Source organism: Alosa alosa, chromosome 6, assembly GCF_017589495.1.
Source record: "Alosa alosa isolate M-15738 ecotype Scorff River chromosome 6, AALO_Geno_1.1, whole genome shotgun sequence".
Classification (NCBI taxonomy): domain Eukaryota; kingdom Metazoa; phylum Chordata; class Actinopteri; order Clupeiformes; family Clupeidae; genus Alosa; species Alosa alosa.
In genome coordinates, this window is record NC_063194.1 from 31,846,105 (window position 1) to 31,859,545 (window position 13,441).

Here is a 13,441-nt window from a genome sequence, read left to right on the forward strand (position 1 = left end):
AAAGCCTTTTGCATTTTGAAACATCCACCACATCGCTCCAAAAAACATCTGTACAACTATACAGCGGCATCAGAAACACGTTTAACATAAATACATATGGAATAGTTAAAAAAAACTTCACTTTAAAACACAAGTTAAGTTCATGGTCCCTCTGACTGAAGTCAGGGTTCTTTGCGAATTCACGTTGTAGAATGGAGCCCTTGCTGCCTCGTATTTAAAGAATATTTTATAATTGGTCCCAGTGCTCAGATTTCTGCATTAACTTTCTCCATCTGTCTCATCAAATCAGTTGGCCTGTTTTTGCAATTATCTCCTACACAAGTCAGTACACACACCACCGCCACAAAAAAAAACACACCAACAGCCGCAGACAGACGGGAGTTAGAGCAGAGTCTGTGTGTGTGTGTGTGTGTGTGTGTGTGAGGGGGAGGGGGAGGGAGCTGGTGGTAGGGGAATGATAGCGCAGGGGAGGGGGGGTTGTTGGTGACAGGTGGTCCTCACAGAGGATTTCCGTTTGCTGTTCAGGCAGCAATATATCAAGTTCTGCCTTCAAAATGTCCAGACAATACAGGAAAGAATGAAAAAGTTGCAAACGTTTTTTTTTCTTTTAAAAATCAGCAGGCACTTCACTCTCCCTCTCTCACCACCCCTCTCTCCCTCTCTTTCTCCTTTTTCTGGTATACAAACTTGAGATGGCACACCTTTTCTCCTCCTCCTGCCCTCTCCTCCCGGCGCAGGTCTCTTTCTTAGTGCAATAAATGGCTGTACAGGCAACTCTCGGCCCCCTTCAGCGGGCCCCCTTGGCTGGCGGGAGGGCTGATGGGTGGTGGGGGTGTGTGTGGGTGTGGGTGTGTGGGGGGGGTGGCATGTGAGAGAGTTCGGGAGACCCCAGCAGGCCCTCTCAGGGCCTGGACAGGGTGGTGTAGATGGGCTGCTCCCAGTTGGCCGAGGGACTGTGGGAGGACTGCAGCGAGAGGCTGTTGAGGATGGGGCTGCCGTAGGCTCTCCGGGAGGAGTGGAAGTAGGGGTACTGGTAGAGGCCGGAGGGGTAGCCCGCGTAGGGGCCGTAGTAGCTGGAGCTCTGCAGGTCTGTATAGTCACACGGGGAGCTGGAGAAGGAGGAGGCGTTGGAGGCGGCGGAGCCCGCCGAGGAGACGCAGGGCTGGGGCGGGTAAGGGGGGTAGTCGGGGTGGGAGGGGGACGCGTGCGGGGGCTCGCTGTAGTGGCTGGGGCTCAGCTGCTCCGTCTTAATGTGGGGGCGATGTCCGGCGCCGTCGGCCGAGGGGGGCGCCGTGGAGGAGGGGGGGGGGGACCGCCGAGGGCGCTCTTGCGGCTCCAGGCGGCCGAGGCGGCGTGGCTGTACGGCGAGCCGAACGGACCCCCTACTGCGGCGGCGTTGGGCCCATGGCCATGTTCGGGGCCGGGCATGCTGGGGCCAGTGGCATTGGTGGTGCCGCCGGCTGCCAGGTGACCGTTGAGAGGCAGGTACTGGTCGAACTCGTGCACGTCGAAGGCCTCCAGGTTGGAGATGACGTCGGTGCTCAGCTCGGAGATGTCCACGTTGCTGAAGTCGATGTTCTGCCGCCCGCCACTGCTGTCGAGCAGACGCCGGCCCTCGTGCTTCGTCTCACCCTTGCCCCCGTGGTGCAGGTCGGTCTTAGGGGTGGTGGGGGGTGTGGGAGGACCGTGTGGTTGACCTGTAACCAGAGATCAGCGTGTCAGAAGAACTCAGACAGGAACCATCCACAACTGCCCCTGATTTGCATGTTAAATCATTCAACCATTTTTAAGACGATTAGTGTGCACTAAACACAACCACGTCACTCACCTGTGTGGTCTGGGTGATGGTGTCCGTCCGCTAACCCTGCCAAACCGCCCATTCCGGGTTCCGTCTTGTACATTTGGTGACCCAGCTCAGCTCCCGAATCCGAGTCGTTCTGGCCCGGCTTCACGCTTTTCCGCCGGCGTGGCTGATACTTGTAGTCGGGGTGATCTTTCTTGTGCTGGACGCGCAGCCGTTCAGCTTCCTCAACAAAAGGCCTTTTCTCATTCTCTGATAACAAACTGTGGCAACAACAAACAACTGTTCAGCGGAGCAATTTAGAATGTTACATGTTGAATTATTTGGAAAAAAAAAAAACAGAACGATGGTTCTTCAAGATAAGTATCATAAACCAATAAACTGTGTTCACTTACATCAAAGCAAATATATCATTCTAATTTGCATAGGCCAGGCTGTGCCAATATGCAACTCGCTTTCACATTTGTTACATTCATTACACAGTGTGCACGTCTATTGACAAATGTATTCATCGACTATGTCATTTGCTTTAACTCCAATGTATAATTTGTTAAACAGAAAATATGTGAAATAAGTGAAAATATGTCAGCTCACCGCCATAGTTTTCCGAGTGTCTTGCTAAGTTCGGCGTTGTGCAAATGGGGGTACTGATCCGCGAGCTTTCTGCGCGCAGCCTGCGCCCACACCATGAAGGCATTCATCGGTCTCTTCACGTGAGGTTTGTTTTTTAGCGAGCCGTTTCCCCGAGCGGGCATAGGAACCAGTGACCAGTCATATCCCTTAAGAACTTGGGAAACCGCATCTCTGATGCAGGCAGGGAACCTGTCGTCGTCTTCCCCATCCACTTTTTTGCCCAAGCTCGAGAGCAGAGAGCCGTGTCCGTCGGAGCCAGTCGGGGAGGACGGAGCATCAGAATCGGAGTCATCCTGAGACATGGAACTGTTGGTGCCCGCAGGGCTGCACGGGGGCTCCATGTGTGTCTTGTCGCGTTCCTCTGTCATTTTCAACATATGGCAGCCAACTAAAAATAATCCTGCAATAAGTTTCTGGTTGAGGAGGATGAACGAACCAAATCCAACTTGAAACTGAGGAGGACCTTTCTTTACGCACTCGTCATCGTTTACAACTACCTAGGAAAAAGATAACACGGCTATCTCTTTCCTCGCTATATGACCTACCTCTCCGACTAAGCACTTGAATGCAGTCTGAACGTTGCAAGCTGTAGACGGTCGAAATACTTTACTCGAAGTTAAACCAAAGAAGTCAAACCCCTCCTTCTGCGTCTGATTGGCTTAGCCTTTTCACCATATTTCAATTGGCTCCGAAACTTCATCGGCTACTTCTCATTAGACATAGCCAGTTCCACAAGTTATGTCTATCACCCTTTTACATCGCAATTTTCTCATTTATAGACTACTTTAATAGGCTTCTCTTGTGAATCGTCGTGACAGTTTTGCTTAGGCTAATGCATGTTTGTGACAATTTGTTTAATAATTTAAGGTGCAGCGTAATATGGCTGAGGAAAAGAAGAACTTTGAAAACTATTTAAAACTTTTTTTCTACCGCATAATCGTTATTTACAGTGCATTACAAATCACGATATCATGAAAATTATTGTTTTCCTTAAAATGTTAAAATGATCAGAATCTAGGCCCTACGATATTTGCACTTTTGACGGTCTTCAAATGAATTAAGATTAAGGCATTCTGCCGTGTTGCTGTTTACTGTTCATCAGAACAGGATTGAACAGGGTGGCAGTGCCTGACTAACAATGCAAATCAATTATACAAACCAACGAGAATTTCCGATTAGCGAGTTTACACGCCTACGCAAATAAAATGCTTATTCCGTTCACATCTGTAGGCTACCCAATTTGCGATGTTTAACATTTATGAATAACCTATTCTAAGATATTAGGCTACAATTTCGTTCGTTCTATTCATCACATATTTGTTCAATAATTATTATTTATTATTTATGTGTGTGTGTGTGTGTGTGTGTGTGTGTGTGTTCTGAAAAGAAGACAGCAAGTAATATTCACTTATATGCCTGTCTTTGACTACATGGGCTACATACGTTGATGGTCCAAACAAGGGCAGAGAGAGATGCTTTGGTATGTCTGTTTTATACTTTCATAAGCGATAACTTCGCAATGACCCTAGTATATTCCATCATCGCAGGGTATAAGGAATATGATCATATTTGTAATGTAATAAATTAATATCTTTTTTTTAAAAATTACAGTAATACACAACTACATGTAGGCTATGGTTTACTGCAAAAACGGCACAGTCCCGTGAAGCTGCGGCTGTCCTTCTGCCTTTGATTAAATCTACTATCGACACATACATAAACATAGCCTACAGCTCGGTATGCTTTCTCTAGGGGGACAAGCAGGTATTTAAAACGGTAAGCATTGGTGCAACTGAAAAAGAACGACTTGTTAAACAGTTTTAATGTCAGTTTTATCGTTAAACTTTAGAGAGAGTTGTACTCCGCAATGTTTCTTTGATTTATTTTTACCCCGATTGCATCAGAAATGCCTCAATTAGTTAATGCGATATGGCGCACGGAGGTGGCCCTGTTGTTTAACTGTGATATAAGACTGTTGCAAACGATATGGCCTGCTTTGTTTATTTTAGGGGATCTTGTGTTGCCTTGGGAATTCGAATTCACACTGAGCTGGCTACCAGTTAGGAAAGCCCCGCAGAGCAGGATTTGCACGAGGACGCGCTCTCGTGCACATGGTAATCGACCAATTAGAATTCGGATTTTGGTCTAGCTTGTGCAGGGAAGGCGCGAGAGCGCGCGACAGGCCAGAGAGCCACAGAAGTTACAGCGACCTTGACCTCGAATATCAGCGACAGAGAGTGGTAAAACAACCCATAAATCATAAACGAAAATAAAATAAAATCTAAGAGTAGCCTAATCAAAGCGAATAGACTAACTTCAAACTTTTGACATTAGGCTAATTGCTAGTGTATTTTGTGACAGTTGTCAGTTCTGATGTAGATTTGATGTGCAAAGTAATTGTGACAGTGACACTGCAACATTTTTGCAACCTGGTGGAATCTTAGCCTACTCGTAATCTAACAACAATTAGTAGGCTACCTATCAATTTTTAAACATGCATGCAAGTTATTCCAGTATTGAGAATCATTGTTTTATCATACATGTGTGTAATCCCGAGACTTAACCGGCAACATCACCTGGGCTGGCCTTTAAACAATTTTAGACCACTGTGCCATATTCTCTCTACTGTTGATGAGTAACTCTCTCCGTGAGGACTTGGACGTCACCCTAATTTGAATGTAAACAAATGAGCCTGTGGTCTGTTGAGGCATTGTAGTTTCCAGGTAAAGAATAACCTTGTTGTAGTAAGACAAAGGGCTCTGTGAGTCTGTGATAACACTGTGGCATAACTGCTCGTTCTGCTCGCGCTGGCCCACCTAAAGGTCTCTTTGTCAGCTCCATCCCAGTTACCTCCTCAAACATACAAGAGGAAGTCGGCCTCAAACAGTAGATTAATTGTTGGCAGCTGCTTAGAAAAAAAAAAGAAACATTCCACTTCACATAAAAGAGAACTTTATAGTTCAATGTTACATTAGTGGCTTAGAGAGGGTGACAGTGGAAAGAGTAGGGAAGCAAGAGGCACACAACCAGGCAGTGAGGGAGAGAGAGATAGAGAGAACGAGCGCAAGATAAGAGAGAGAGAGAGAGATTGAATCACTGCCTTTGTTGGAGTTCTCTTTGTGTCCATGTCTTGCAAAGTTGATTTTTATCGCCGGCTTTCCCATGAAAAGACTAGGTATGTTTCCCTTGGCAGGCAGAGTAGCCTGCTCACTGGGAGCAGCAGGTGGGGATGACCCTGGAGCTTGCTCTCGCAATGGGAAAGGAGAACAGGATGGCGGATATCTCGCGTTGCGGAGTCGGCCGTGGAGGTCTCCGTGCTGTTGGAGGGGCTGATGGATGGCTGCCTGGTCTGAGCATGTGGGTTGTTACAGCGTTGTTACAGCGTTGTGGGGAGGTAAGCGGCTTCTTGTACTCGTGTGCAGTAGAGGTCTGCTCTGCAGCTTCTGTAGCTCTGAGGGTAGGGGACGACTGGAGCTCAGGATGGCGGATGGTTAACTCTGTGATTTGTTGTGTGAAAAACACCAAATGTATGTTTTTTGTTTTAGGCCACTGTGTAGTTCTGCTGTGTTTGTGTTTAGATTTCACACACGTTACAAACTGCACCACCACAGCCTTACAGTAAAGTAGACTAATCCGCTATTGATTGACTGAAGTGAAAAGGAAGTAAAGTATTTATTATCTGATTTGATTTTGAAAAAAAAAAAGAAAAGAAACGCTAAAGTTTAACTGTGATGATAGCAAGATTGTAGAGTTTTGTGTTCTTCCCCCTACTTATTTCAGTGTACTTTCATACTGTAGAACCACATATCTTTATTGCATGTGTAAGGGCTTTCCTAAACTATGGAGGATGTAGTCCAGGTAAACTAAGGTCTGAGGAAGAATATACTAATACTGTCTAAATGATTCCAGTGTATCACATAAACTACCCAACTTGAGAGATGTTTTGTGTTTGTTTTGATTACTATAGCTTAGTCTTGAATCATTGTCTTGAGGAAATACATTTTCATCAAATTTAATTGTTTTTGGAAAAAGGAATGCACTGTGAAACTGTATTTAATTGTGTACAGTTTAAACATTGTTTACCTGCAGACAATTACACACAAAAAGTGGTTTGTTGCAGTAGACAGCATGTCAGAGTGTCTTGTGTAATGTAATTAAGAAATACAGTACAATACAGTTTGGTGTCAACATTGACCATGCTCCTTGTGGAAACTGACTGCAGGTTAGCCCCATCTTGACTCCGCTCTGTGCAGAGAGTTGACCTGAACAGCGGCCAAACGTCTGGTCCCCGTGTCCGTCCGTCAGTGCCTCACAAGAGGAAGTACCTGGTGAATGACCGGCTTGCTGGCCGAGTGGTAGGCTAGCATCAACTCTGGTGAGTAACATTAACCGAGCACATGGGGGGGGGATCAGATGCGAGCTGGCTGTGGTCATCCGAAAGTGGCATCTCATTAGGAAGTGGCGTTGCGCGGCGTGTCGTGGCGGTTGTCTGCGGCTGTAAGGGGATAGGGCTGCACGGAGGCGATCTCGCCGTGGAGATCTGCCCATTGGCACCTCCCGAGCGGCTCCCGTCGGGCAGAGCGCAGAGAGCAGAGAGCAGGCAGGACCACGAAGACGCTGCACGGGGAAGAGGAGCGCACAGAGAAAGGCCTTGCTCAGCAAATACAGAAAGAAGAAAGGGGGTGGTGTGTGTGTGTGTGTGTGTGAGAGAGAGAGAGAGAGTGTGTGTGTGAAGGGGGCAGGGGTATAATGTGTGTGGGGCTGGGTATATGTGTGTGTGTGCATGTGTATGTGTGCATGTGTGTGTGTGTGTGTGTGTGTGTGTGTGTGGAGGTTGGGGGGGCATGAAACAGCGACAGGAGGGATCAAATTTAGGGCCGCAATTAATGCAGGGAAGTGAGGGGAGAGGAGAGGAGAGGAGGGGAGGGGAGAGTCCAGCGCAGTTCAGCGCAACTCAGGCTCACAGCTGGTTTCACTTGCTGCCAAGTGGTGGGACGGATGGAGCGTCAGTTTCCGTGGGGTCTGGTGGCAGAAACGGAGGAGAGGAAAGAGAGGGAGAGAGAGAGGATGGGAGCGGAGGAGAGGGGCAGAGACGGAGAGGAAAGAGAGAGGGAGAGAGAGAGGAAGGTAGCGGAGGAGAGGAAAGAGCGGGAGAGAGAGGAGGGGAGCGGTAAAATGAATCCAGCACTTCGACCTTCACGGCTCCCTGTGTTGTGGGGAAGAGCTCTGCGAGAGACTACGCTCCAGGCCCTGAATTTATAATGAGATGGAGAGAGAGAGACAGACAGAGAGAGAGAGATGGACAGAGAGAGAGAGAGAGAGGAGAGAGACAAGGGGAGGGGAGGGGAGGGAGGACTTGCATGAACTCAAAGTGTCCCAGGGAGGGATGGAAGGTTTTAATTTCAGCTGGGGCTTTTTTGAGAGTGTGTTTGTATGTATGTGTGTGTGTGTGTGTGTGTGTGTGTGTGTGTGTGTGTGTGTGTGTCAGTATTTTGTGACGACTCCACAGAGACAGCCAAGCCCTTAGCTCAGGCCGTGGCCCCAGCCAGAATCACACACACACACACACACACACACACTCTTATTCTCACATACACACTCTCTTATTCTCTCTCTCTCTCTCTCTCTCTCTCACACACACACACACACACTCAGACATACACTCTTATTCTCATATACACACACACTCTTATTCTCTCTCTCTCTCTCTCACACACACACACACACACACACACACACACACACACACACACACACACACACACAATCACACAAATCACACACTCTCTCTTTTTGTCACACACACACACACACACACACACACACACACACACACACACACACACACACACACACAGACACTCTTATTCTCACACACACACACACACACACACACACAAACACGCAAACACTGTTATTCTCACCCACACACACACACACACACACACACAAACACTGTTATTCTCTCACACACACACACACACTCACACACACTCACTCTCACATACATTCTCTTCTCTCTCTCTCTCTCTCTCACACACACACACACACACACACACACACACACACACACACACACACACACACTCACTCTCACATCTCTCTCTCTCACCCACACACACACACACACACACACACACACACACACACACACTCCCATACACACACATCCCCGAACCCAACCCCAGTTTAAGTAATGCACATATGAAACCCAATTACCACTCGGCCCACAGGATGCGGTCCGGCTCCTCTGCCTCCCATGACCACTGGATCAGACACACTCGGCCCAACCGCTTCCTCTGACAGAGAGAGAGAGAGAGAGAGAGAGAGAGAGAGAGAGGGTTGGAGAGGAAGAGAGAGGGAGAGAGAGGGAGAGAGAGAGAAAGAGAGAGGGGAGAGAGAGAGGGAGAGAGAGAGACGGAGAAAGAGAGAGAGACGGGGGGAGTGAGAGAGAAAGAGGAGGAAAAAGAGAGAGGGGCTGTAATGTCTGCCAATCACTGCTTCTTGTGCTCGTCATGCCCTGCGGCCTGGGAACCACCACAATGCAAAGCCCCCATATCCCCAATATCCCTGGAAACGCCTGGAATGGATAGACAGACAGAGACAGAGAGACAGAGAGAGAGAGAGAGAGACAGAGAGACAGAGAGAGAGAATGAAACAGAAAGAAACAGACAGAAACAGGGAGAGAGAAGGATACAGAGAGTATCCTACACAAGATGAGTACTACGAATATTGGCTAAACAATATTGAACAATCCAACAAATTGAAATGTTTCCAAAAAATCAAAACCAATTATGAATTTGCATCTTATTTAAAAGAAATTACAGAGTACAAACAAAGAAAAGGTTGTGTTTGCAGTGCAGTGAGGGAGTAGTAGAAGATGAAAAACACTTCCTTACTGAATGCAGTAAATTCAACACAGTCAGGAACCAATATTTCCTTCAATTCATCCAAATTATACCTCAATTTGAACTATCAGAAAATGAAGACAAGCTCCCATACTTGTTGGGAGAGCATACAAGTTGTGTAAAACTCGCTGCACAGTACCTGTTACTGTAACATGTCATAAATCGAGGAAGTGAGTGACCCATATTGTGACATGCTTTGCTTTATATCAATAATCAATACCCATGATAGCACAGTGATAAATATACAGTATAGTATGAATAGTAATACTGTATCATTATACATTTAATTTATTATTCTCTCTTTTTAATTATTATCTTTTTGTTATTATTATTATTATTATTATTATTATTTTATTTGTATTTGTATTTTTTAAACAGATATTGTATCTGTGTTGTTTTGTTATATGTTTGCTTTGGCAACACTGCTTCATTGAGTAATGCCAATAAAGCTCCATTGAAATTGAAAATTGAAATTGAGAGAGAGAGACAAACAGGGGGAAGGAAACAGAGAGAGAGAGAAACAGAGAGAAGTAGAGAGAGAGAAACAGAGAGAGAAACAGAGAAGGAAACCGAGAGAGAGAGAGAGAGAGATAGAGAGAAACAGAGAGAGAGAGAAAGAGAGAAACAGAGAGAAGTAGAGGAAGAAACAGAGAAGGAAACCGAGAGAGAGAGAGAGCGAGAGAGAAGGCCGCTGGAAATCATTGGTACTGTGTGCAGTTTCACCAAAGCTCTCACTACCAGCGAAAACAGTGGCTGTGTGTGTGTGTGTGTGTGTGTGTGTGTGTGTGTGTGTGTGTGTGTGTGTGTGTGCAGACTGTGAAGATTAGGGATGCACGATATTGAATTTTAGGCAATATCCGATACGCCGATATTTACAAGCTCATTTTGGCCGATTGCAGATACCGATATACACCTCTAATTTTTATTTATTAAAAAGTCTCTCCTGTACTGCAATTAACCTGTTGTTATGATAGCGTAGGCTACTTGCTGTAGATACAGGACATTAAAAACTTTACTTTGATTCAACCCTGTATTATTTTAGAAATAGACATTCACTCATTTCAGATATGGCATATTTATCAAGTAATATTTTCACATAAACTTGTAAATGTCATACTAGAACAGTTCTCCAAGAACTGTGTTGACAATATGACACATTGTTCTCAAATAAACAGAAATGCAGCTGTACCCCTGTAAACTTAAAATGTCAATCTGTAGAGTAAAATGAATGAGAGCTACAACACGTAGGCTAGTAACTTTACAGCTAGCCTTCGTTCTGGACTTTATAAAACTAATGCTAGCTTTCTAGCTAACGTTACACACTTCAGAAAGTGATTGCCATTGCTAACAAAAGTTTAGCAATGCGTCGTCACGGTTTTAGCTGGTGCCGTTTTTTTTTTGGCTTAGTTTTCCAAAACGCTTTGTAGAGTTCAGGATAATGGCTCTTAAGATGTTTAATTCTATTGGTAACGTTAAAAGAGTGTTGTTTCACACCTCTTCGCATCACTGGTACTTTACAAGCACTGCAAATAGCAATTTTGTTATTAGTTTCCAGAATTTGGAAATACTGCCACACAGCCGACATGTTGAAGTATGTTGTTGGCGCTCATAGTAACGTAAACATTTGCTTCGCGTACGCATAATTAACAGGTGCCGATAATTAAGTTATAAAGCTTTTATCTGCAGAAGCCAATGTCGAGCCGATGTCATTTTGCATCCCTAGTGGAGATGCTCTGAAATACAATACAATACACACACACATGCTTACACACACACATCCCATCTCAGATACATAGATAATTTATTCATCCTGAGGGAAATTTCGTCCATAAGTTATAGTAATGGACATTTATCATCATTAGATCACCACCTAAAACAACAACAGAAATATCCACACCCTGAAAAGTGTCAACAACAATCTGTGACCTGTTGTAGATATCTTTCTGACGCTGTGTGTGTACATGTGCATGTGTGTGTGTGTGTGTGTGTGTGTGTGTGTGGATATGCGCATGTTTGTGTGTGTGTGGATGTGCACATGTTTGTGTGTGTGTGTGTGTGTGTGTGTGTGTGTTTGTGTGTGTGTGTGAATGTGTGTGAATGTTTGTGTGTGTGTGTGTGTGTGTGTGTGTACATGTGCATGTGTTTACTTTAGTCGCCTTTGAGGCACACAGGAAGGAATCGCTTCCTCAATGCACACCGTGGGTGAGTCAGTGATGTCATCAAACATGGTGTTTTTTCGAGCGGCCAGCCCAGGATGACAGCACTTTCTTCTGGTCCCTGCGGCCGAGCGGCGCATATGGATGTACGTTCCGCTCCACTCCTCTTCTCTCCGCTCCTCTCCTCTGATCTGGAGTCAGTCCACTCCCTTAGTCGTGAGTCAGGCAGGCCCCACAACCCACTGGACTGAGTCATGCATGCAGGCTCTAGCTATTGGTCATATGTGGTCAGCATACTCAGAAGGCACAGTGCTTTTGTAGATATTGGTCTGTTTCTAGTATAACTGTCTAATGTACCCATTAGACACATACTAATATTTGCACCAGCACACGTACGTACATTTTTAAAACATAGATAGAGATCAGTGTGTGTGTGTGTGTGTGTGTGTGTGTGTGTGTGTGTGCCACACAGCTTGTAAAGACACACATGTAGCTGTGTTTGCACTTATAAGCGTGTTGCTGTTTGACCATCTTGGTTTATTTGTATTGACTCTTTTTAAACCTACTAAAGTATGTGCACCATCATTGCAGTAGCAGTTAGCTGGGCGTGTTCCATTTGGAATCCTGTGTCAAATGGATTTTACCGGTTTGACGTGTGTGTGTGTGCAGTATGTGTGTGTGCAGTGTGTGTGTGTGTGTGTTGTTTGTTGTTGCTGAGGTGAAACTGCGGATGTTTGAGCAAGCTTGCCCTTTGACCTGAGCTGTTTCTAATCAAAGCCACGCCCCCAAGCAGCTGTGCTCTGTTAGGTCCCTCCTCCTTGACCTTTGACCCCGAGCTCCTCCAAACTACTTCTATAAAAAACATCTTAATGAGGGGTTTACTGCAGCAATTGGAAGTTTTATTTAAAGCTATTACTCAGATTGCTGTGTGTGTGTGTGTGTGTGTGTGTGTGTGTGTGTGTGTGGAGTTGGACGACTGACGATGAGGGGGGAGGTGTAGTGGCTTAAATTCTGGGTGTTTCAAACTGAAGGAAACAATTAGTCCAAGCGTCCCGCAGCACAACTGGCCAGGAGCCATTTTGTTGTACGAGCCGTAAGGGATAGAGACAGGAGAAGAAGAAGAGGAAGGACAAAAAAACTTCAAGTACTTCCAGATCTTATTGTGTCCTTCCATCTCCACACTCCAGATCTTATTGTGTCCTTCCCAAACACCATCTCCACACTGTAGATCCTATTGTGTCCTTCCCAAACACCATCTCCACACTGTAGATCCTATTGTGTCCTTCCCAAACACCATCTCCACACCTTAGGGAGTCTTCTGAGCCTGGACACACTTTTTTAAAGGAGCTCTTGTCAATGTTGAGTATGGATTGGCAGAGAAAAGAAACCATTCTTCGTATTTCACTTTGACACAGTGATCCAACATGCCTGTGGTGTTTCATGGGACCGCAAAGCCATTTATTTACCAGTTGGCTCACTGGCCACCTGGGCTTTTCCAGGAGACTCAGGTGGGAGTGATGGTCTGGCAGGCGGCAAGAGCCACGTGTCCTAGCATAGCCTCGCTCGCTAGCTCGCTAACTGGCCTCCCCTGGCCATCCACTGCGGTCCATCTGGTGGTGACAAGATAAGTGCAGGGGCTCGCTGGGGGATAGCACTTCACTTCTCATCCTGTATCTTGTCCTAGAGAGAGAGAGAGAGAGATTGGGAGAGAGAAAGAGAGAGAGAGATTGGGACAGAGAGAGAGAGAGAAATTGGGAGAGAGAGAGAGAGAGAGATTGGGAGAGAGAGAGAGAGAGAGATTGGGACAGAGAGAAAGAGAGAAATTGGGAGAGAGAGAGAGAGAGAGAGAGATTGGGAGAGAGAGAGGCCATTGCTGGGAACAGATATGTTTTTCTTGCTCTCGCGTCTCGCTCTACTTTTCCCCTCACCCCTTCGCTTGGCTG

General features: G+C 46.0%; 1 protein-coding gene across 1 annotated transcript; it reads right to left on the reverse strand.

The window, feature by feature from the left end:
• Positions 1-837: 837 nt before the first annotated feature.
• sox8a (SRY-box transcription factor 8a) lies at positions 838-3,006 on the reverse strand. Its single transcript, XM_048246536.1, is given in 4 exon segments — positions 838-1,300; positions 1,303-1,697; positions 1,829-2,064; positions 2,396-3,006. Coding segments are annotated over 4 exon segments (1,446 nt in total). The 5' UTR covers positions 2,812-3,006; the 3' UTR covers positions 838-901.
• Between the last annotated feature and the right edge of the window lie 10,435 nt (positions 3,007-13,441).